The 25,740-nt window shown below is 36.4% G+C and overlaps 1 protein-coding gene and 1 long non-coding RNA gene across 2 annotated transcripts in view; one reads left to right on the top strand and one right to left on the bottom strand.

The window, feature by feature from the left end:
* The first annotated feature begins 960 nt into the window (after nucleotides 1–960).
* LOC139079281 (uncharacterized) overlaps nucleotides 961–25,740 on the top strand; it is a 28,495-nt gene continuing 3,715 nt past the window's right edge. The window contains exon 1 of the long non-coding RNA XR_011532753.1: nucleotides 961–1,354. This is a non-coding gene — a long non-coding RNA (uncharacterized lncRNA). The remainder of the gene's footprint in view (nucleotides 1,355–25,740) is intronic.
* Nucleotides 4,015–25,740, bottom strand: part of HIF1A (hypoxia inducible factor 1 subunit alpha) — a 43,499-nt gene continuing 21,773 nt past the window's right edge. Inside the window, exons 3-15 of the mRNA XM_070593142.1 lie at nucleotides 25,297–25,442; nucleotides 25,126–25,210; nucleotides 21,360–21,472; nucleotides 20,542–20,744; nucleotides 15,852–15,958; nucleotides 14,560–14,707; nucleotides 12,534–12,754; nucleotides 11,549–11,835; nucleotides 9,846–9,968; nucleotides 9,027–9,451; nucleotides 6,526–6,634; nucleotides 5,825–5,951; nucleotides 4,015–5,328 (exon numbers count right to left, since the gene is read on the bottom strand). Of these exons, the coding sequence (XP_070449243.1) occupies nucleotides 5,177–5,328; nucleotides 5,825–5,951; nucleotides 6,526–6,634; nucleotides 9,027–9,451; nucleotides 9,846–9,968; nucleotides 11,549–11,835; nucleotides 12,534–12,754; nucleotides 14,560–14,707; nucleotides 15,852–15,958; nucleotides 20,542–20,744; nucleotides 21,360–21,472; nucleotides 25,126–25,210; nucleotides 25,297–25,442 (2,246 nt within the window). The 3' untranslated portion in view covers nucleotides 4,015–5,176. The remainder of the gene's footprint in view (nucleotides 5,329–5,824; nucleotides 5,952–6,525; nucleotides 6,635–9,026; nucleotides 9,452–9,845; nucleotides 9,969–11,548; nucleotides 11,836–12,533; nucleotides 12,755–14,559; nucleotides 14,708–15,851; nucleotides 15,959–20,541; nucleotides 20,745–21,359; nucleotides 21,473–25,125; nucleotides 25,211–25,296; nucleotides 25,443–25,740) is intronic.

Below are 25,740 nucleotides of genomic sequence, written 5' to 3'. Positions count from 1 at the left end.
GGATACACAGAGGCGAGATTATTCTAAACAAACCTGTCTTTCTACTTTACAACAAACTGCCCAATCATAACATACTAATTCGTTGGTGGTGGTGCCATTGATCAGTGACTCCCAGCGACCCTGTGTACAGCGGAGCCGAGCCCTACCGCGTCTTCTGTGCCATCCTCTCATCCAGGAGGGCTGTCAGAGACAATGCTCCACTATTTATAGGGTTTTTGTGGCCAATCTTTTCGGAATTGGGTGGCCTCATGCTTCTTCCTAGTCTGTCTTAGTCCGGTCTCCGCCGATACCTGTTATCCAGGATGACCCTGCTGGAATTGGAAACACCGGAGGCACAGCTTTCAGCATCCCAGTAAGACGCAGCCACCGGAGTATGACAGTCACCACAGGAACCCACTAATTACAAGAGATTAAATTTAAGGCCACAAGCTTTTCCCTATTCGGTAAACTCACCTCCCTCCTGTCCAACAAGATTATCTTCTCCCAAAGGATTCTCAACAGCTAGCCTCGATAACGTGCAGGCACACAACAAATTCAAAAGACACGGCAAGCAAAAAACGAAGCAAAGGAAAACACAAAAAACACCTGGGGCAGCTAAAGTTTCGGGCTACTCATTCAGGGATCTCTCAGGGTGCTTCACTTCAGTCTCTGAGTGCCTTCCGAGGAATAGATTTAAATAGACAACTCTATTTGTGACCGATCAGTAGACGACTGCTTTTTTAAAAACTGCTACATCGTTACCCACGGTCCAATCTGTTAGGAGACCTCGCTATTCTTCTATTCTACAAAGCACAGCAACACCCCAAGCCTCACGCCCTCGTCGCGCCCCACCGAGCAAACGAGGCAGGGGCCGCGCGGGCAGCAGGCCGGCCGCGGCCGAGACAAAGGGCAGCGCGGGCCGGGCGCCCCGCCCGGGCGGCAGCACGCGCCCACATGCGCCCTCACACGTACGCGGGAGGCGCGAGCAGCCGTCCCGAGCGCACACAGCGACCCGCGTCCGCCCCAGTCCCCTAGCCGCCCGGCCGCGGGCGGGGGCGGCGCTGCGGTGCTGCGCCCCAGCACGTACCGGGGCGGGGCCAGCAGCGGGCGGGCGGGGCCTGGGGAAGTTTCTCCGGGAGGTTCAGGTTTCGCATCCTCATCATGTAGCACCAGCCGCTCTGAGGATAGGAGGGGTGCCTGGTCCCTTCTGCATCCTGGGCATTTTCTCGGCTGAGGGTCTGATCGCTGCCGCTCTCAGGCACCTGCCTTTCCTCTCCATCCCGGAATGGAGCCAAGACAAGGGAATAAAGGAAATAAAATAATACAAGGAGATCGGGTGTCTGGGCAGCGTCTTGGATAAAACGGTCCACTACAGGTAAGAATAAAAATTATGCCCAAGCCTCTGAAAGGTGTGAACACAACAAAGCTCCAGAAGGCGTTCATAGGAGGGTGTGTGGTGAGGTGTAGTTTTTATCTTACAGGGAGACTATTTCGTATCAAATTCTACATATTGAACTAATTCTCTGTAAAATGATCTGGGACAACAGGTTCAGCGCTATTTAAAGGGATGAAATGAAATATAAGCAAACTGGTTAGTGGCAGACTTCAGAAAACACTCGAGTAAAAGATTTTTTTCTTTACACTTTTGTTGGTTCCAGCTAGCAACATGTTCGCAAAGGTTCCATTTAATCAAACCCTATTGTTGAAAAAAGGAAAAATTCCATATTCTTTGCAACTTGTTTTTGCCGTTGCTACATTAGAAATTTGAACTTTTAGAATGCTTAAGTTTCTGCAAACCCAGTAACTTGAAGTTCATCTTTTCTGTATTTTAGAGATTGTAGAGGGAAATCAAGGTTTGCAATAATTGTGAGGATATGCAAACTTAAACATGCCTCTTATACTACTAAGTTCAACAGCTCTGGGAGAACCATACATTTGCACGGCCTTTTAGTTTATTAATGTGCTTTTCATACACTATCTCATTTCCCTGAGTTAATGTCTCCATAACCAGGCCCCTGCATCTCTAGTTCAAACTAAAACCCCACTAAATAGCACTTCAAAACACCACTTTTATTAATTTCCACTTATTTCCTATATGATCTCATCTGCCTTCAAGGGCGACCCACCCTCAGTTCCTTACACACTGTTTTCTCATGTTTGCTATTTGAACAGTGAACAATGGGGAAAAGGGTATGTTCTACCAGACTGGCTCGCACGGCAGGATGATTAGCACCACGGGCTGTGGAGTCAGATAGCCAGCTCAAATGCTCTGCGCCTTAGGCCACCACTCGGAGACTATTTTCTCATCTACAAAAATGAGATACAAATACTAATTCATCTGGGTTTTTGAAGATTTTGAGATAACATGCAAAATGCTTAGCACAAAGTCTAGAATATAGTACTTAGCTATTAGATTCATTTTAACTCCTAAACTATGAGCCATTGAACCCAGTGGTGGTAGGGTCTCTGGGGAACTATTTCTAGTTCCAAGGTTAATAGTGAGGCATAGAACAAATGAACAAAATAAACTAAACTCTTTTGCCATACTTTCTTCAAGTGTGAAAATAATACTGTGGTCATTCATTCACAGCACCACCAGAGAAGGGGAAAGTATAGGCATGCATAAGGAGGGGAGAGGAATATTAAGGGGAAGAGAGGTTTTATAGAATTGTGCTTGCTAGGGTAGAGTTGTACTTCTTGATAAAGGCATTACACAGAAGTCTATAAAGACGGTGTCAGAGAGAGGGCACAGTGCTGGGAAGGAGGGCTGGTTCTGCTATTTCAGACAGCTTCAAGCACTCCAAGGGGTTTGTTTTCTGAATGACCCAGAGGTGGGTACTTGTTTTCTTCCAGCTCTACTGCCCTTAAAGTGGCTTTCTCTTCTAAATCATTGCTCTCACAGATAATTTTCCCAGACTCCTGGTCATCACATAATCTGACCACTTACTAATAGTATTTCAAAACTAGACATAAACTTCTAGTTTTCAACTTAAGCAGAATTTTTGATATTTTGACCTGGGAATATTAAGCAAATACTTTCTCCTAAAATACCACCTCTAGTACTACGTATCTTCTGTATTTAAATACAGAAGCAGTTTGGATCATAGTATTTACAGTGAAGTATACATGTGCCCCCAAAATCTTGGCTTGAGTCTTAGTATTGTAAACTTTTGTTCCCAAATCTTCTTCATTCTAAGATAAAAACAGCCACCTAAGATTTGTGGCCTAGTTCATTTTGTCCAGGTTATTTTGTTCCTGTATCCTCAGGCTACAGGACCTAAGACTCTGGCACTACCTATGCAATTTGTCCATAAAAATAACTTGCTGTCACCTCTAGGTGCAGGGATTCACAGCAATTTCCCTGTTTCTTTTTTATATCTTTCTGTGCATTTTTTTAAAAAAATGAGAATGTATTACTTTTATAATCAGAAAAGAAATATAGTTATTTCATCTTGTTAAAAAAAGGAGAAAACAAATAAAGCTATTTTAAAAAATTTAAATATACAGTATCATTAAAATGAAAACAAAGCAAGGTTTGTTCTCAGTTTCCTATCAGAGTCAGAAGACCCGAGTTTAAATCTTTGGTCTGCCATTTATTACCTTTAGGGCTCTGACAAATCGCTTATCATTCGTGGTCTAAATTTCATCATCTGTGAAAGGGAATAGGTTAGAAATCTTTAGAGGAACTTCTAGCCGTGACAACATTATGTGACTATAATGTTCAGGATTTGCTTCACTCATACCATTAATATTAAAACATTAAAATTTTGTTTTACTTTCATAGGTTCATAAATTTATAAATGACAAGTTTTTTTTCTAAAAGCATACTCTTTATAGTGAAACGTTATGGTTTGTTGTTATTTAACATGACATTTAGGGGCACAGCATACATTACAGTGATAGCAATAAGATAAATGTAGGCATAAGTGATGCCAATGTAATTTTCATAAAATACTTAAATTGTTGGTACATAATTTTAAGAGTTAGAGGTGTTGAAGTAAATATTATTTTAACATAAAAGCTGATCAAGGGGGGCCTGGTCCACAGAAGATGTTTATTTGATGTAACAAAACAATACAGTTAGTGTTAGATCCAACCACAAAGAGCAAAAGGAATGAAAAATTTGTACAATGCACATAGAAAAACAAGATGTTTACTGTGACAACTATATATCTCTAAAATAATACCTCTAAAATTACTCAATTATTGAAATCTACATGAAAACAGAAGAATGTTAATAGCGACAAAGTGCATAAACCAAACATCAAATTTTGAGCAAATTAACATACTAGGCAATTTTGCTAATGAAACATGATTTTTTTTCTTGTCCACAATCTGCTCAAAATATCTTTATACCAACAGGGTGGGCAGGACATTTAGGTTTAATATCAATTACACAATATTAGCATAAACTTCCACAACTACAGAGAGGGTATTGTTTTCTTTTGAGCTGGCAAATTGACTACGGAAACATCAAGATCATTTCTCTGAATTGAGAATTTTATCCAAATAAATGCCACATACCTTCCAGATATATGCATATCTTTCTATATCATGTAAATGGCTTTACCCATTTAAATAATAAACCATACAAGCATTTAAGAATCACTATTATATGATTAACAATGTCATGTTCCAGGTTTAACAATTTCATAGGCCAAAAAAAAGTTCTTCTTAAAAACTAGTTTTATAAATGCAGAATATATTGCATGAGTAACTGCTGGTATTTTTTAAGAAAATATATTGTGCAATTGTGGCTACCATGTACTGCCGGCAAATCATTATTGTTTATGTAAAATGTGAAAAAACTGAGTAAAAATTTTTCAAACCGATCATGATGAAACGTTACTGCCTCCTTAAAAAATTATATTGGCATTTTATTAAAAATAATTCGATAAGGGACAAACTCCCCAGCCCAAAATAAATAAATAAAAAGGTGCATTTTAAAAATGATGCTACTGCAATGCAATGGTTTAAATACCAAAGAACTGTGAAAATGTGCTGTGATCTGGCATTAAAGAACATACTAAAAAAGAGCATAAACGTAAATTAAGTAAAAAGGGGATCAAAATTGAACTAAGAGAGTTTGTGCAGTATTGTAGCCAGGCTTCTAAAATTAGATATAGAAAATATAAATAGACTGCTTTAGGTAATGAGCCACCAGTGTCCAAAAAAAGGAATGAGATTATGAAAAAGCTCAGTTAACTTGATCCAAAGCTCTGAGTAACTCTTCACCCTGCAGTAGGTTTCTGCTGCCTTGTATGGGAGCGTTAACTTCACAATCGTAACTGGTCAGCTGTGGTAGTCCACTCTCATCCATTGATTGCCCCAGCAATCTACATGCTAAATCTGAAAAACAAAGAGATACTTCAGTATTCACTCATCTAGTCAGTAAATATTATTAAACACCCACTATTCGCTAGGTATTGGGAAAAATAAGGCAAATTAAGCTTTGGAAGGTTTTTAGTCTATCAGGCAGAAACCACAGCTGTGTCAAGAAATAAGTGCAATCAGGCGTTACTGTGCCATGTCAGAAGTGTTTACAGGAGACAACAAAGGCACAGAAGTTCATAGATCGATTCAGAAAAAGGCGTGACAACTTACAGTTTCAGCTTCTATTCAACACTGATAGCACAGACATAGATATACCAAAGATAATTACTAAAAAGTTAAAATTCCATCTTGAAATAGCTATTCCTGTGTTAGAAGCCGTTAGATAAAATGCTACCTTGTTTTTTAATCTTGCTAAGGAAGAAAAATCACTCTCACTTGAAGTAAAGCTCTTAAATAAAAAAGTTTCGTGTATTTTAATTCTCTTTGTGAAGGGCAGAAAGAATAAACTAACCAGAGGGTATTAAAATAATTGTCTTCTGCTCCATTCCATTCTGCTCACTAGATTTGCATCCTTTTATGCGTTTCCAAGAAAGTGATGTAGTCGTTGCACGATCATCTGGCTGCTGTAGTAATGCGCCCTAAAAACAGGAAAGTTAGTTCAACTTTACTATGTTCAAGTTTTTTAAAATCAAAAACTTTGAAATCAGACTAAGTTTAGTAACAATATATAGGCAGGTTTCTTAAATCAAGTACTGCCCTAAATTATTTTTAATTCTTTCTCTTAATACTACAATGATAAAGTCATTTGCCATTAATTACACTCAGCTAATGTGTCTGTAAATGCTTTCTAGTTAATTTGGTCTGAAAATATCAGTGTCGATTACACTAGCATTGACTTAACCACTGTGTTTTCGGGGTAAGAAGTAACTTAAAGCGAAAACATCAAGACCAGTGGTGATGTCGGAGCTGGAATAAGGGAGAACTTTACTTTTTACTCAAAATACTATCTATAATGTTTGGAATTTTTACACCCTGAATGTATTCATTAAATGTTTATATTTTTAAGAAACAGTATAAAAGTGAAAAAACCAATGTATAACTTCTGAAAATATAATTTTAAGATTTGGAAGAAACAAGGAATTACCTATATATATAACTCAGAAATAGCACATTAGCCAGAATAGAAAAGCAAACATATATTCTAACACTTACAATTCCTACTGCTTGAAAAAGTGAACCGTCATGTTCTATTTTGCGCTTTCTCTGAGCATTCTGCAACGCCAGGATCTTTGGATTTAGTTCTTCCTCAGGAACGGCAGTTCTGAAAAAAAATGCCGTTCTTTTATTATTATCTTTAAAAATATCCATCTAGCTTTTTTAAACAAAATATATAATGCCTGTTTTCCAAAATTAATATACATAAGGGGACTTTCCTGATTACCAAAGGTTATCACTTTGAATGCCAACATTCAATTTTTAAAACAGAAAATTTCCTAAAATATGCATTTCCCTATTTAGAAAATAGAACTGGACAGAACTAAACTGGTATTTTTGTAAGTCAAAAAAATATTGGCCTTTCATTCCATCTAATATAACACATGGATATTCTTGGGACTACTGTAATACAAGATTAATTTCACATTTGCATAACATTTTCAGTTTATAAAACATTTCATGTTCTTGAGTTCATTTTAGGCTCACTCCCATCCCTAAGATAGGTAACACAGGTACATAATACACATTTTATAAGTTAGAAACCTGAGGCCTGTCAGGTCACTCGCTCAAAGTCCCACTGCTAATTAGCTGCAGATATGAAGTACATTCTGGGTCTCCTGATGCCCACTCCCCTCCCAATGATCTTCCCAGTACGCCAGTGTGCCCTCAGTATTGATCTGGTCATCAAACCTGAACCACCTGCATCTAAAATTAATATTAGATAGTGAAGAACTGTTTGATGTGTCGAGTACATCAATTTTGTTGTATCTGTTTTGTCCTTCAAGAACTCCCCTCACCCCCTCTACATAATCATAATGTCTCCTTGCTGTCTGTTCCCTATAGCTGAAAATGCCATATGGGTAAGTGATATATTACTCTAACTGCTCTGCTACATGCAGTTTTGTTTTGTACTTTTAAAAAGTCTATAAAACCTCCAATGTATAGACAGGCAGGTTTTAAAATCCTTATATAAATACATTATCTTTATGCAGTATAACAGCATATCCTGTTAATATCATCTTAGTAACAGTACTTTAAATGGTTTATCTTTAGTCTTTGCTCTAAACTGTAAGTCATCTGATTTAGTACAGTACTTCAATTTTTGCAAATAATTACCTAGAGAAGTAGTAAAGAGAAAGCCTCCATATAGTTCCGAAAGGTAAGTTCATCTCTTAAAGTGTGTAGTGCATACTGTATTGGAACTAATGTAAAAAAACAATTGCTAAATTGACTAGATTTAGGTTTAACAGACTAAAAATAGACTTTGGTTGTGACAAGCACACAGTTGTTCAGAAAACAATATCCCATAGTCCTCTGTAGCTAATAGTAAACTGTAAATTACAGGTCATTGCCATTTATATTACTATATTCATCTGTCCATCCAATAACCATTTATTGAGCAAGTACTATACATTAGGTACTGAGGTAAGTACTAGTACCACTAAAATGTCCAAGACATTGTCATTGCCCTGGAGGAACTCAGAGAGTCAGGCAGCTGATGACATAGTAATTTACCAAGTAATGTAAAGTACCTTACATTTTGTTCTTTATTAGTCTAAAGCCCCAAGATCTTTTCCTAGCTCTAGGAAAAGGCCTTCCCAGCATTCTAGGTCAAAGTAGAGACGCAGGGCAGGGGAACTAGCTCTGGCTGTGGCAGTGCTTTCTCCTGTTGCTGTCACTGTCTGCTCGGTGTAGGCACAGGAGAGGAGGAATCATTTCTCTCCTCCACACACCACACCACTGACTAGCTAAAACTTACTTCCTGTGACTATAGCCTCAAATTTAAAATATGTCAAATCCCATTACAAATTACATACAGAAATTATAACTTAAAATTTGGGTGGTGTCCAGATGTTTGCTCACATTAGCTCCACAGAAGCAATGTCATAAATCATACTTAGATTCCTGCTGTAGCTCTTAAAAATCTATTTAACCTATAATATAGCTAATGTTCTATAAATATTTAATGAAAAATAAAAGCAATTATAAGTAACTATACATAAAATTTAAAAAGAAGTATTATAAATATCTATGTTGAATACTGAGGATTGAAGACCATCAGGCTCAATTTGGAATGGGGAATTGGAAATACCCTTAAGGTGGAAAGGCTTTTTTCAAGAAAGCTTAAAAAGAGCTCTAAGAAATGGAAGCAGTGAGGGTAGTTAACTAGTCTGATTTAAACAACTGCAAGAAACGGGGCCAATTTTTGTACATGTACAGAACTTATTGGCTGGATTTTATTTTTAAAGGTATTAGAAGACTTTCCTACCTCCTACATTTGGACAGGTGATATGATTATTTTAGAGAAAATAAATACACAACCTAATTTAGAAACAGTTTCTGGAGTGCATGTTTTAAGTTCAGAATTTGTATGTCAATTTTATGTTCCTTAAAGCATATATATCAGAAGGTTTCCTATGTTTAGAAATAATTTACCACCACACACATTTTCTAAAAAAACATAAAAGAATTATAACTTTAATGTTACATATAAATACCTTTGACTCAAAGTGACAGATAACACATTAGGGCTTCTTGGATGAGATTTTTCTGTCTGTTCTATGACTCCTTTTCCTGCTCTGTTTGGTGAGGCTGTTCGACTTCGAGTATCACTATATGGTGATGTTGTGGCACTAGTAGTTTCTTTAGGGACGTGGGTAGGAGATGGAGATGCAATCAATATTTTAATGTCTTCCATACCATCTTTTGTCACTGTTTTTAATTCATCATTGGCAGCAGTGTTAGTGACGGTAGGAAGAGCAGGTTCTTGCATTTGAGTCGGCTGGAATACTGTAATCGTGCTCGCACTTTGAGGGCTTGAAGAACTGCTTTCCAATGGTGACAACTGATCGAAGGAACGTAACTGGAAGTCATCATCCATTGGGATGTAAGGAGCTAACATCTCCAGGTCTAAGTCCGTGTCCTTTAAGACAAGTACATGAGTTTTTACAATGGCCACACCTTATAAAAGGAAAACAAGCTAAACCCAAAGTCACTTCAGACTAAAAATTAATAAGGTTTAATATAAAATATAGGGGCTGGCCCCGTGGCTGAGTGGTTAAGTTCGCGTGCTCCGCTTTGGTGGCCTGGGGTTTCGCCAGTTCGGATCCTGGGCGTGAACATGACACCACTCATCAGGCCATGCTAAGGTGGCGTCCCATATAGCACAACTAGAAGGACCTACAACTAGAATATACAACTATGTACTGGGGGGCTTTGGGGAGAAGAAGAAAAGAAAGAAGAAGATTGGCAACAGATGTTAGCTCAAGTGCCAATCTTAAAATATATATATAAATATAATAAACAAGTTCATATACCTGAGTGGAAAATGGATTCTTTGCTTCTGTGTCTTCAGCAAAAAGTTTCTCTACCAATTCCAACTTGAATTCATTGACCATATCACTATCCACATCAAAACAATATTCACTGGGACTGTTAGGCTGTAAAAGGAATTAAATATTTACTTCTCCCTGAAGAAGCCAGCATGTTTTGCTACTTGGTAGAATTCTCAAACCACATCTCAGAGAATACACAACAAAGTCCACCTCTTCTGTCAAGTGGTGCACCTACAACATGACTGACAAACATTAATGTACAATTGAAATTTCACAAGATTGTAACCTATCAATAACTAAATAAAAAAAAAACTAAAAAAAAAAAAAAGTCCACCTCTTCTGTCAAATTTTATCTAACTAGTGAGAAGTTTAATTTTTGAGCTTACACTTAAAACTAATTTTGTCAATATACACATTTCTGACTGCATGTAATATAACATCATTTATAAAATTAAGATTAAAAGATGCATTCATCTGCTTATTCTAAGAATAAAACTCATCTAATAATTCAACTCCCACATGGTACTCAATTGGCCAATAATTAGATGATATCCCCACTGGAGCCTACCTTGGTACTGAGAGGGCACACTTCTGTGGCCATCTACCCGGAAATCTCATAGCCACCCAGGAGGTAGGGGTGGAGACTTAAGTCCTTTTACTTGCATTCACCTTAATGAATGTGCTATTATTTTAGAAGTTCTGAGCAAGAATTTTAACCAAAAAACTACAGCTATGTATTCTAAGCATAAACTTCTGCCTCTCATTTTAACATTTTTTTTTAGATTTACTTTTGTTAGATTAAAGACAAACTAAGTTGAACATTTTTGTGCTAGGCAAAATGAGCAACCAGAGCATAGGATATATTCTCTAGAAGGCTATGAGATGTCAAATCTACTCTCAGCTTGCCAGTTTGAATCAATAAATATTTAATGTAAGACTATTTACCACTTATTGAGGCTTATTTGTGCCTCATTTATCAAAGCATAATATTCAGATCTTGGTCACCCTACTCTGGAGCATATTTTTAGACATATGAAGCTCCGAAATTGACTCATTCTAGATTCAGAAATAGAGCTCTATGTGATACCTTTAGTCTTGGCCCAACCTAGCCCTTAAAGACTATTTTTATTGTCTTTATAAGAAAACTAATATCAAGACAGAACTTGAATAAAAAGCAGTTATTAGGTATTTATTCTGTGTAAGACTTGGTATTTTCATGTTACACTTATCCAGAATTTCAAAACAGTGATGGAAACTGGAATAAACTGGGCAAAGAGCTTAGAGTCCTTTCTAAGCCTGCTAAGCTTTTTGCACTGGACTATTTTCCAAATCAAAGGGTATTATGTGTGGGCTTGGAGCTCTCGTACACACACACACAGTATTGTTCTCTGTGGATGTCTAAATTCAAGACTTTGTCTTATTGATATAAATATAGAGAGAAGCAACATAAGTTTTATGTTTCATGTTAAACCAGTTCCTTCCCATGTTCCTATCTTTGACCCTAAAACATGCACTGAGGTCTAAGTTAGGCTCACAACAGCTTTTGTAGTAATTTTAAAGTGCTAAAATTCACAAACAAAACTATGACACGTGGTTCAAATCAAAGTTTGAATCAAAATTTCAAATACATTCCTGAATATTAAAATCTGAAAGTTATCCTTTTCTTATTAGAGCACAACACCTACCTCTGGTGAACTTTGTCTAGTGCTTCCATCAGAAGGACTAGCTGGCTGATCCTGAATCTGGGGCATGGTAAAAGAAAGTTCCAGTGACTCTGGATTTGGTTCCAATTTTAATGCAACTTCCTGATTGAGTGCAGGGTCAGCACTACTTCGAAGTGGCTTTGGAGTTTCAGAGGCAGGTAATGGAGACATTGCCAAATTTATATTCTGTATTTTTTCATTGGATAATGGGAGCATTACATCATTATACAATGGAACTTCCTCAAGTTGTTGGTCATCAGTGTCTGTGTCTGTAGGGAAAAAAATTAGTCTATTTAAAGAATATCTAGATTTTAACATATAGGAAAATTTCTGTCCCCTTTTATCAGAGGTTTGCCTAGTTCACTCAAACAAAAATGTTACCAGATTTTCCTTGATCAGAAAGTTTACAGATATTATGGTGTAAGTCTGAGTTATCTTTCCAATTCACTATTGACAACTCCTATTAATCTAAATTGCATTAAATCTACAATTAAACTTAATACATTAAATCTACAATTCCAACCTTTTCATAACTTTTATGCATTAAAATTTAACCTACTTTGAAATTGTAGTTTTCATTTTCAATGTCTGATATTATGGTATGAATGCTTATGTATCCTTTAATGCAATGATACCTCTTGCAATACAACTCTGCTAAACTGTGGAGGAAATATGACAGTAGGATATAGAAATGAGAGTAGCTGAGAAAAATTGAAGTGGAAAAAAGAAATACCTTAAGGGCACTTTGAAGCACAATTTCCAACAATGTGACAAAAAGCAGGAATGCTGAGAAATTACAGGGGCAAAAATATTTAAGCAAGTACTTTCAAGCAGACTATGAAAAAAATAGATAAAACCACAATATCCAAATGATTACCAACAAAAAATGTCAGAGTAAAGGTCAGTTAAAATGGGCTTGCAGCAACAGACATAGCTTAAGCAATTAACAAAATAACTAAAGACCCACCATTGCTGCCAAAATCTAAAGATATGATTGTGTCTCCAGCAGCTGGGGCAAGCAAAGTTAAAGCATCAGGTTCCTTCTTAAGTTTATCAAAGAGGCTACTTGTATCTTCTGATTCAACTTTGGTGAATAGCTGAGAAATTTTCATATCTGAAGATTCAACTGGTTTGAGGACACATTCTGTTTGTTGAAGGGAGAAAATCAAGTCGTGCTGAATAATACCACTGTCAAAAAAGAGATTAGTAATTCTTAAATGCGCACTTGACACAATAACGGGGAGAGGCTCTGAAATGACCTTGTCTCTCAAAAAAATTCTGCTTTATGAAAAGGAACATTTTAAGATGCCTTGACCTATAATCTCTCATGCATACTTGGTCACATTCAGTGTTTAAAATAACAATATGAAATAAAGACCTATTAAAATTCACAGTATAATATAATTCAAATATTCTACTAAATTCAATTGAGAAATTTCAGCTATCCCTTTGGGAAGAGTTGTGATGACAAAGAAATGTAACAATCAGGTACATGAAGGATATAAGTAGATCTTCATCATTTTTGTGCTGACTCACATACAATGAAATTGGCACAGAAGAACTCTTTGGTGCTAATATATGAAGCATGACCTAAGCATGGTCCTGGATTATGAAGATATATGGATAAATGACCAAGGTCTTTCTAAGAGGGGTGCCGTATCTTCTTTGGTGGTAGGAAAATGATATGGTGATACTACCTATGGGATAGAGTTGAAGAGAGATGATGAACAGCAGCTCCATCTTCACGTTTGGTTTAAATGAAATTTTACTGCTCCTTTAATCAACAAATATTAAGTGTTTACTATGTGAAATGAACTGAGGATGCAAAGATTAAAATACCCATCCCTTGCCCTCAAGAAGTTTATGACTCAGTGTGAAAGTAGGTGTGCCAACAATTAAAATACAAAGTGATGATTGCTAAATTAGAGAAGGCTTGCTTCACAGAGAGGCCAATAAGCTGAAACTTGGGCTCAAGTAGTATTTATTAGGCAGACTGGGATTGGGGGGAAAGGAGGACATTCCAACTAGGTGACTCTTATATAATGGTAAAGTCAAAAAAGAACTCTTTGGCGCTAATATTAAAACATTAAAGGATGGTGTCACAAGTGGCAAAAATTAAAACAAATGACCAAAGTCTTCCTAAGAGAGGTGGTCACAGATTTTGGAAAAACAGCTACATCTATGAAAGCATGGGAGTATAGAAAATAATAAAAAATGATGCTATGCAAGTACGTGAGGGTTTATCCTGGGGTTGATAAAGGAATCCTTAAAACATTTCTAAGGAAAATGAGATAATCAGATATCCAGGCAAGAAAACTCAGCCTGGTGGTAATGCAAAAGATGAAGTAGAAGGGGGCAGTCGCCTACTGAAATAGATCAAATGAAAGATTAGTTTATGATATCCATAATAGTCACAAGCCAATCAACGAAGCAAAGGGTTCATCATTATACATGAGACACGCATCACATTATACGGCCTCTTACAGTAATTGCAAATAGAATTTCATTTAATCCACATTATACCCTTTTGTGGTAAGTATTATCATCTTTCCTATATGGATGAAATTCAGAAAAATGGGGAGACTTCCCCAAGGTCATGGAGCTAAAGAGTGACAGAGCTTTGAGACAAACCTAACTATTCCAAGGCCAGTATTCTTCCTACAAAAAGAACACAGCTGCCTTGAGATAGTATATGGTGATAGCTGTATGACTAGTACAAACTCATCCATACATCTGGTATTTTTTTCAAGGTCTTTTTAAAAATGAGAGCGAAAAGGATGGGGGCAGATAGCTACTGAGAGGAGTCAGTGGACTCACTCTAGAACAGCTGACCTGAAAACGCAGGTCAGAGCACTGAAAACCATAATTAGGCAGAATGTGAAAGTAAAATAAAATTCAGTTAATGTTTATAATCTTCTCTTCCTATAAAAGAACAGAGTATCCAAAAAAAAGTTACTACTAGCTCCCCCCCAATATTTATTTTCCAAGCTTACCTCACAACATAATTTACACATACAATGCATTGTGGTTGAGAGTTCTTAGTGTTATATATGACAGTTGCTTGAGTTTCAACCCAGACATATCCCCCTCTTTTGGCAAGCATCCTGTACTGTCCTGTGGTGACTTGTCCTTTAGTGAACACTAGGAGTGAAAAGGAAAAAGAGTCATGCAGTGACAATAACTTTGAATTTCTAGTCGAATGAATGGACGTTGAATGTTGATCAGTTGTAGAAAAGGGGAGAAATATTTATTTTAATGGAGTCCGCTGTCACTGTTTGAATTGAAAGAGAGAATAAGCTGGAGCATAGCTGAAAATGTACCCATTTCAGTCTTCTAACCCGCAAAGTAAACTCCTTTCCTGCCAATCCTCACTTTAAATAAAATGAAAGCCAAGAATGAGGGACAGCACTGACTAAAATTCCTTTAATGACTTACATATTCAAAGTATTAGACAAACCAGAGAATGAATAATCTTGATTCCACAGAGAACATTCAAGAAAGTGGTGCTGCTATAATTTTCTTAAATTCCTGCTATAGTTTCCAGAGAACCAGATGCTTCAAAGAGCTGTGCTACTGCATTTGAATCTCAGTTGATTTCATGCCGACGTCTTTTGGCAATTTAGGCAATCTTAATTAATTATTGATTTGGGAGAAAGTACTACGTAAATAGTAATGATGATATTATGAGTTATTGGGGCCCTGACTATAGACTTGGGCCCTTTCTAGTTCAAGGCTAATCACACTAACTCAGTGACATTCAGGCATGCCCAGTCTCACTGAAATCGTATATAGGTACACATTAAGCAGGCAAGTGAGAAATCCCAGAGTTTTACTTAACATAGGATCTTCAAATAACATTCATTTGAGTCAAACTGAGAATGCTATCTTATGCCAAAGGTACTTATTACCACTAGTGCATGATGCTGATCACCTTCACTTCATTGAACAATTATTTTGAGTGCATTCTATGTGTCAACCACTGTTCTGAATACTTAGGTATCAATTCTGAAAATAATGCTGTAATATTCTATATTTTCTTGCCTTTGTATTTAAAATGCCAGGGAAGTTTTATATATTATTAAATGATTCTGCTTTAACTGGTATTGGTTGTAACAAACATAAAACATAGATTTAGTGTCAAGATCCCTTATGAAGAGGTCGGTTAAGATATTTCGTCTAGGAATAAGGGTTAATTTTAACCAAAAGTTAGGTGTATGACCAAATGGTAAAGAGATTACAAGAGTTAAATAATTAGAATATCTATGAGTTCTTCCATTGTACTTACTATCATGATGAGTTTTGGTCAGATGATCCGAGTCCAAAGCATGGTAATATTCATAAATTGAGCGGCCCAAAAGTTCTTCTGGCTCATATCCCATCAATTCGGTAATTCTATTAAGTAAAAAATGTAAGAAAGAAGAAAAAAGAGAAACTAACTGATAAAGAAAATTTTTGCTTCTCCAGAGTAACTGATATGCATTAATTTTATGGACAAGTGAATTTTCAAAACTAAAGATCATCTTTCTTTGCTTAGAATAAATTTACATCTCACCTTTAGCAACTCTACAGTTAGTACATGTGGAAGCCCTCTCGGTTCCTCGGCTATTTGGCCCTTTTATCCCCTTCACCCAAACTTATTACATATTTTTATCACATTTTATTGTATATACTTTTGGTAACAAGACAGGGTAGTGATATGAAGTGCTGCTAAATTAAATGATTAACAGTTATAAAGGTAGTCACTGACATTTAATTGAAAATATAGATTAAATCTATAACATTATTTTACCATAAGTCAGATTCTTTCTATGTACAAAACCAGAGTCTGTACCTAACAGTTCCCCTAGGCAAGGTTTCACTTTGGGGGATCCATCGTCACTGTAAAATTTTAGTATCAACCAAAGAGTATCCACACTAAATGGGAACTAAAAGAATACCTATTATTATGTTGTTTTGGAAGATGCTCTTGTACTTAGTTTTTGAAATTAATTACATAAAATTATAGGAATTGATTTCAGATGAAACAATGTTATCAAATTGAAAACGCACCACAAAGTAGTCTAGTTATCCCTTCTCGTTCCCTGGCAGCTCCTTTAGGACAGTCACTAGATCTTATTACTCTTTGTAACCACAGTCTGAAATGTAACCCATTTCACGAGAAAGAGAAATCTGTCTTAGCACCGTGCTAAACAGAAAGTTCTCTTCTGGGAGCAAAACACGAGTTAAGCTTCCCAATTTCTTAGCATTTAGATTTCAAAGGACATTCTGACTGAGGCAATGTACTGTGTCCAAAAAAACAGCTACAGAAAGCACAGGAAAGATACCCTTCTCCTAAGAAATGTATAAAAGTAATACTGTTTATGTTGTCACACTTTAAGGCAAGATCTGCCATACTTTATTCCAAAATAAATAAATAGATAAACAGAAAGCTGATTGGTAAAAAACCAAAAACCAAAAACCAAACCAAGCCAAAATCCAGAATTCTTTACAAAGGGACATCTCTAAATATATCTAACACTAGGTGGCAGCATTTCAAAGGAAACCACTGTTAAAAAAATCTTATTTAAATTATTATGCTTTAAAAATCATTTTAATTGGTATTATATAGGTTATATGTTTAAGTAAAATTCCCATGGAATTATAATTTTTTCATTATTTAAATCTTTTATGCCTATGTATGCCTGGCATTGTTCTAGGTGTGAAAATGCAAAGACAAAACTCAACATGTGGCTGATCTTCTGGTACACGTAGTACTTATGAAATGAAGTGGCAAGTGCAGGGATGAGAATCTGCTGCAGGAATCAGAGGAACCATCTCTATCCATGAGAAAGGATGGTACGGGAAGGGACGGCTTCTTAGAGGAGACTTATGAGTAGAGTATAGAAGAGAGTCAAGCAGAACCATTTCAGGAAGAAGGTGTACCACAAGCAAGAGAGATGAGAAAATGCTTGACATTGTACAGGCAAGAAAGGCTCTGATGTGGTTAATGGGGTCAAGTGGGGAGAGTTGAGGCTGGAGAAGTAGGTAGGAGGATCAGATTAATGAGGGCCTTGTATATCATGTTAAGAGGCTTTAAACAAACATCAGTGCTTCTCAATCTGAGCTGAGGTATGTCTATCACTAAGGAATAAAAGATGGCAAAATATAAAAAGCATTTATTTTCTTAGAAGGTCAATTTTGTATTTGAGGAAGGAAGGTGAAGCTAAGTTAACTTTAGAAAATTACATAGCTTATATTCTGTACCAAAAAGGGGAGGAGTGATCCAGAAAATTTGATCAAAAAGCATTTTTAGGGGCCAGCCTGGTGGCGCAGCAGTTAAGTGCGCACGTTCTGCTTTGGCGGCCCAGGGTTCACCAATTCAGATCCTGGGTGCAGACACAGCACTGCGTGGCACGCCATGCTGTGGTAGGCATCCCACATATAAAGTAGACGAAGATGGGCACGGATGTTAGCTCAGGGCCAGTCTTCCTCAGTGAAAAAGGGAGGATTGGCAGCAGTTAGCTCAGGGCTAATCGTCCTCAAAAAAAACCCAGAAAACATTTTTAATGGACTAGGAAACCTGTGATCTAAATCAACTATGCAGTATACCATTCATTCATTGTGTTTTGAGGAAGGACCTGTTCATCTTCATGTCTACATTAATGCTAGTTATAGCTCCACAAACAGAGCAGGTGCTCCAATAGATGTGTTGAATGATTCTAAATGGAAATTAGTATAGGAAGTAATAGGTATTTGCAGGTGTTTTGGATGTTAGACACTTGATATGTTAGCTTTTCTTAAAACTAGGCAAAATTTTCTCTGTATCTTTGTTCTTAGGGGTTATAGATGTGAGAAGTTTCTATAGAGCTCTAACCAGAAAACTAACAATCAAAACCTTACTTGGTTGATCTCCAAGCTGGCTGTTTTTACTCCTCTGTCATGATCATTTTGCTAATTTTCTGATATAACCAGAAGGTGAATGTCATTGCCTTTCTCATTTTCTTATTCTAGCTCTATCAGTGTCCTTTCTCCCCATTCTATCCCTATACTTTGTTACTGAGTTCAAAAAAATACAAAATAATTCTTCAAAAAAGGATAGGCATTTCTGTTCTACCATACATTCCCATGAATACTGTCAGTAAACACAATAAAATACTTCTTAGCTTTTCTATCTTCATCTTTCTTAAAGTTGACCCAGTGGTGGAACATGTGCTATGTGCACTAGGCACTCAACAAACTCCTTTAATCCTTAGAACAGCCTTTTCAAGTATGGCCCTTTTTTTCTTTTCCAAATAAGAAACGTGAGATTTAGAATACTGAAGTTCTAAGGCCAAGGCCACACTCTAAGTACCAGAGCTGCAAGCCAGGACTGAATCTAGGATTATGTGATTCCAAAGCCAGCGCTCTGTCACGTTTCTTTGTCCAGTGGAGTGGAGGATTCTTATCTACTTTATATTATGGCTAAGTGCTTAAAATTGGTTTTCTTATATAATCTTCAAGTTGACCACATATAAAGCAGGTGTTATTAAAGACGAAGAAACTGATCCTCAAAGGGAAGAACTAATGTGTCCAATATTATTTGGATATAGGCAGCAAAGTCAAGATTTAGTAGTCTGGCTACAGAATTTATGCCTTTATCCACTATGATATACTGCATTATAGTAAAAAATGGAATAAGCAGGCAAATAATTACAACAGCAGAATAAATTCTACATCAGAGGTATGTACAAGGAATAATATAGTTTCTTAAAGGAACAAGGAAAGCTCCACAAAGGAGTAGATGCAATAAGTGGCTCTTGGAAGGTAAGTATGCGTTACAAGTTGAAGAAAGTGTCGCTGCAGAATGGCAAAGTATGTGCAAAGGCACTAAGATGGTCAAACAGCATGTAGAGCTCTCCGGCTGTGGGGGGTGGGGAGCGCTAGATCATAAATATCTTTGTCATGCTAAGAAGTTCAGATTTTATCATGTAGGTCTTTTTTCTTTCAGCTTTTCAAAATGCACGTTTTTTGATAAATAAAAATCTCCTGTCCTCCTTTACTATTTTTATAAACAAAAGTTTTTTGTGTGTGAAGATGAAGGGAAGCAATTGTGGCATTTTCAATAGGAGAATGACATGATCTGGTTTTCACATTAGGAAGTCTACTTTTTGGAAACCTGGATGACAGATTAAAAGGGCACAAATGTGTTGGCAGAGCAGCAGCTTAAGAGACTGGCAACAGTTCAAGCCAAAGGTAATAATGAGCTGAAGAATTCAACAGCAGGAGGGCAAGGATGGAAAGGAGTGAATGGATCAAGAGACATATGATAGGAAACCTTTAGGATTTAGAGACCAACTGAGTGTAGATAATGAGGGCCAAAGAAAAGTTAAGGATGACTTCCAGATTTTTCCTGAAGTCATGTGTCTGCAGTGGTATATTTAACCATGATAGGCATTATAAGAGAGAATGCAGTTTTTGAAGTTGTTTTGGGGCAGTAGTGGTGGTTAGGTTACAGAAATATTTAGTTTATAATACAGAAGAGTATCTATGCAGATAAAAATATCAAATTGACAATTAAATAGAAATAGTTATGAACATAATTTGGGAAATGGCAATTGAAACCATGGGGAGGGATGAAGCTGCACAGGGAAAACATGTAGGGTGAGGAGAGGACCAAAGACTTTCCTTTCTAGTCTATAACCAAAAGAAATCTAGCCTTCCTGAAATTATGCTTTGTATGTTTTGGAAGTATATTTTCTCTTTAAATAAATTAGAGCCCCTAAAGGAAAAAGACTTAATCTTAATAATTTCTGGATAGCACCTACATAGAAAGTGTTTAATAAATATGGCTGAATTAATCCACAAAGTTAATCTAATACTACTGAGTTCTAGGATGAATCATCGTATTCAGTTTAGTGGAAGGAAGCATACACAGTCTTTACTATAGTGAATAGTAAAAAACAAAAAATGCTATGGACTAATTAAAAATTTCAAGTTATATTTCATGTCTTATTTACCTTTCATCACAATAAGAAAATTTCATATCCAGACTGTGACGACTGAGAAAAGTCTTGCTATCTAAAGGAATTTCAATATTTGAAGGATGAGGAATGGGTTCACAAATCAGCACCAAGCATGTCATGGGTGGTTTCTTATACCCACACTGAGACTGGTTACCATTGGTGTCATATACATGAATGTGGCCTGTGCAGTGAAGTACCTGTGTAGGAAGAAAACAAAGTAGTTTTTTAAAAAATATACAATGCCAGAAAAACAAAGTAGAGAGATAAGTAGTTGAAATGATGTGGCAAGTAAGCTTTCACAAAATTTACAGTCATTAGTAGATTAGCTATACTTTTGAAAATCACTAAATGTTTTCCTTATAACACCACATATGACCTACTCCTCAGGAACCATAGATTATGCTTTAAAAAATCTCCTTTGTACAAATCTGGGCTGATTTTTCATTCATCTGGTCATCGTAGCTGTTTGATGGTTATTTCTTGCTTTGATGACTGTATTTCAACACCAAGCAAAGAAATGATACAACAATGAATAGAAAATTAAGCTCTGTCAAGATTCAAACACTGGGTAATTGGCAAAGCCAACTGATTAAGTTAGCTCAGTACACCAGTGTCGCAGTTCACATAATTTAAGTTCATGCCTCAAACTGCAAATTACTACACTGTTTTGGATGTTAAATCTGCAAATGCCAAGGAGCATTTAGTAAGTTTTCCCTCACAACTCTAATGCTGTCTTAATACCAGCAGTGTCAAGATGTATGAAGTTATCTATAAATCGAGTGCATCACCACTCACAAATCATTTTTATTCACCTTCCATGTTGCAGACTTTATGTTCATAGTTCTCCCCCGGCTTGTCAGGGTACACTTCATTCTGAGAAAAAAGCTTCGCTGTGTATTTTGCTCTTTACCCTTTTTCACAAGGCCTAAGGAAAGCATGAAATAAAGTTTAAAAACATAATTGAATATATACATTTGTTACAGTAAGAGTAGTACAGTACCTAGCACCGAGGTGCTGTTCAATTAAAAGTCTCAGCATGCACACAGTGATTCACACCCACTTTGCCCACTCCAGCACATCCAAGGGATCTAACACACTGCAGTCAGCACCAGAGGTTCACAACAGCAGTGATTCCCTGAACTGGTGGGAGGAGAATCCATATTTGGGATAATGGTTAATCATATCACATTCAAGCCAGTAAAGCTGATCAAATTATGAGGAAATATAAGTATGGTATGAATTTGCCCCATAACTGTGCTATCAGTGTTAAGCACACCCAAAGAAAGAACTTTAGTGAACTGTTCCAAACCTTTACTAAGTGTTAGCTCAATTCATAATAAGCACTCACATATATATAGAACTTTCAAAATAGCAAATAACATTTTTATATATCTGATTTTTCCTTAAATCTTCTTTTATTATAAAGCAGGCAGGAAATCATTTCTACTTTGTTACTAAGAAAAAAAATACGAATGACTTTTCAAAGCAGAGTTAAAATTAAATAAATTCAAGTCTATTTATCCATTCCAAACTTCATGTAACTAAAAAATGAGATTACATGCAGGTGGCTAAGTATATAATAACTTGATATCTTCATTGATCAGTCTGATTCAAAACAAATACAAAAATATTCATTATTCAGGACCTGGGCTAGATATTGCAGGCAATACAAAGATGAATAAGACACACTGCCTGTCCTGAAGAAGTTAAAAATTTAGTAGATGTAGTGAGGCCAGTGACATGCAAGGCAGAATAAGTGCCTAAGACTTACAAGAATGCTTTAAAGAAGTATAGAAAGAGTAGAAGATAACTTCTAGTCAAGAGGAAATGAAGAAGTCCTTCTTAGACAAAGAGACATTGGAATTTCACAAAGTAGAAATTCTTTGGCACAAGAATAGAGAGTTAGAAGGGTATCCAGGCAGAAGAAAGAGAATGAAAAGCACAGAGGGGGGAAAAATAGCACGTGTGGGGAAGAGTAGATAGTCCAGTTTGGCTGCAACATAAAGTACAAGCACAAGAGAAGGGAGACCAAGTTTGAGGAACAGTGAGGGCTATAACTATGGAGGCCTTGGAGGCTACAACGAGTAGTTCAGCCTTAATAAACAACATGGAGCTTCTAAAAATCCTGAGGTGGGAAGCACAATCAGTAATTTAAGGAACATTAATCTAGCAGCAATATATAGGATGTGTTAGAATTAGAATACAATGATGGTAATGAGGGGCTGAACATAGCGGAAGTGAAAAGAAGGGTGGCAAAAGACAAATGAAGACGTAGAATCTATAAAAACTTGAAAATTGATGGAAATAAGGGAGATAAATTTTAAAAAGATCTGGAAACTTTAAGGCTAATATATTGAAGGAAAAGTGTCAAGTGAAAAAGAAACGTAAGTTTAAATTTAGGCCTGGTTAGTTAGAAACGCTGGACTCTTGAGGAAGAAGAGTTCTAGTTTATACTAGCTAATAATGGAACTAGGGAAGCTGGGGCAGTCTTGGTGCTGATACAAGTTATTTGGGTTTACTTAAATAAGGATTCCGTGTGCCCTCCCTAGAAGCACTTGAGAGTGGATTTTAAAAAAATGCCACAGAACCACACTGGTCTCGGTGATGGTATGTGTGAGGGCAGGGATTGTGGTGGTGGCAGCAGAGACCCAACTGTAAACTCTTTGGGGTATTTTCAGTTCTTCATAGTCTAAGCTTGAATTGGACTGACCTTTGAAAACCCAAAGCCTTTGAATTGGGACATGAAGATAAATTAAGCCAAGGTAACTGAAAAGTATTCACATTTTCCTAATTGAAAGAAGCATTTTTAAAAAACTAAGTTTTCAGTCCTCTGAAAACATATTTTATAATAATTTCATGAACTCCCAGTCATCCTTTTAGAATTTAAATGGAAGAGTAGTAGGACTGTGGTATGAACACGCCACTGGCTCTCAGTGTCTCACTAAAACGGGATGTGCTGCAGCAGCTTCGCTTTTCTAAAAACGACAATCTGCATTTCTGTTTCCCAAGAAAACATCAAAAATGCATTAACTGCATTAGGAATGATTTCAAAAAATATTCATGTGCTTTCAAGAAACATTTGGTTAAAAACATAAAACTATATAAAGTAGATTATATCTGATTTAGAATAATGCATTACCGTGATTACCAAATCAAAACAAGACTTCCTAATATCCATCCATTTACAGTCTAGCCCAAGGGAAGCATGGAGCAGCCAGCACAACCTCAAAGTCTAAACACTAGAACTCATGTTAAACTCACTGACAGCCCACTTAGGCCCTTGCTCAGAATGTATTTACTCCTCCTTTATACAGAATTCTAACAAGTATGCATTTGCTTTCCAAGTTCACAGTAAACACACAATATGAAATTTAAAAACAGAAGAGGGCTTCTCCTGACAAGGTGGAAAATGGCAGTAGAACATAGTGAGAGCTAGTGAACAAGGAAAGAGCTCTCAAGTACTGAGAGTGTGGACTCTGGATCCAGTCTCCCTGAGCTTAACCAAGTAATCCTGGGCAAGTTACTCAGTAACACTGTGCCACGGTTTCCTCAGTAAAATAGAAATAATAACAGTAACTTCACGGGATTGTTGTGAGGAACAAATGAGGTAAAGCACATACAGTGCAGAGAACACTGTCCTGGCACAGACTGATCTCTCAACAGAGGTTAACTATTATTATAAATGAGGCGAGATGAAAAAGGAAACCATAAAAAAACTATTCAAAAAGTACAGTAAGGTTGTTTAATACAGAAGCAAACAAATTTAGACACTTGAATTGCAGAGCTGCAAAGAACAACTGCAAAGCATCATGACAACTTTTCTTTGGGGTGACTTTGTATGAGGAAACAAAGTGTTAAATTATGATCAATACACTCTGTTTGAGAAGGCCCGGGTATGAAAAGACTTTGTTTAACTGTTAAGTTTTTGTAATTCAAGAAGTACTTTCCCAAAATCTTAGAACATTTGATTATTTTTAACAATTCATTCCTAAGAGTTAGAGGTCTTAGCAGGTCTCTTTTGATGTTGCTAATGTGGGGATATCCATAGTGTAATACTTTGTACCCTAACAACAGAGTCTCAAATTATTTTGAACATCCTGACAGGTCAAATAGGCAGTTAGTATGCTCTTTAAAATCTGGTGAACTTTCTCTTTTCTTTTTCTTGGGCCTTTAGAAAGCCTGAACCCAAAGTGGTACCTCAACTTTAATAACTGTCTAAAAGCCTATTACATACCATTTGAATTATGACTTCCCCTTGCCTTAAAGTTGTATTTTAATTTATAACTTCCTTGGTTCTGATTTTTATTTATTTTTCCATTTTATTTTATCTATTCTGATATCTATATAATTATTTTTGGAATTAGATGGGCTTTAAAAAATTTTTTTAGGTATTTTAATCAAATTCCTAAAAAAATAGAATAACATGGATTTAACAAAGAATTGAGTAACATTTTATTAAACATGATATGGTGTTTTGCCTTAGGTTAGTACAACAGTAAAATTTTAAAATGAGTAACAGAATCTGTTTAGGTAAAACCACCTGTCACATTAAATCAAACAATAGACTTTTCTTCTCACCATTTCTGTGTGTAAGCATTTCTCTCATTTCCTCATGGTCACACGGATGAGTAAAATCAAACACACTGTGTCCAGTTAGTTCAAACTGTAAACACATTTTAAAAAATTAGATCTATATCATAAAACCATGAAAACATACAGAAGGGCTCTTAATATATATGGGCATTTTACCTGAGTTAATCCCATGTATTTGTTCACATTATCAGAAATGTAAATCATGTCACCATCGTCTGTGAGAACCATAACAAAACCATCCAAAGCTTTCAAATAAAAGCAATTCATCTGTGCCTTCATTTCATCTTCAATATCCAAATCACCTAAAAAGGGCACGAGAAGAGGAAAATAGCTAAAAAGCTATACTTAAATAATAATATCTAAATATTTTTATGAAGTTTTCCCCAGATACTTTAATAAACACAGCGTATATTTTTTCTGTATATTTAAATTTTGCTTCCTGTCACTCTCCTTTTAACACAGAACTCAAGGCCAGAGGACAGGAAGACTAAAACCAGATTTTCCAGATGCTTTTAATGATTATTTAAAGTAATGTAGCAAGGCAAACAATTGAAAAGAGAAAGAACGGTCATGCTGTTAAAAGAAGAAGGTGGGCAGGTA

The sequence above is a fragment of the Equus przewalskii genome, chromosome 25 (genome assembly GCF_037783145.1).
Source record: "Equus przewalskii isolate Varuska chromosome 25, EquPr2, whole genome shotgun sequence".
NCBI classification, from domain to species: domain Eukaryota; kingdom Metazoa; phylum Chordata; class Mammalia; order Perissodactyla; family Equidae; genus Equus; species Equus przewalskii.
The sequence above is the reverse complement of the archived record's forward strand: the minus strand, read 5'-3'. Positions and strand labels throughout refer to the sequence as shown.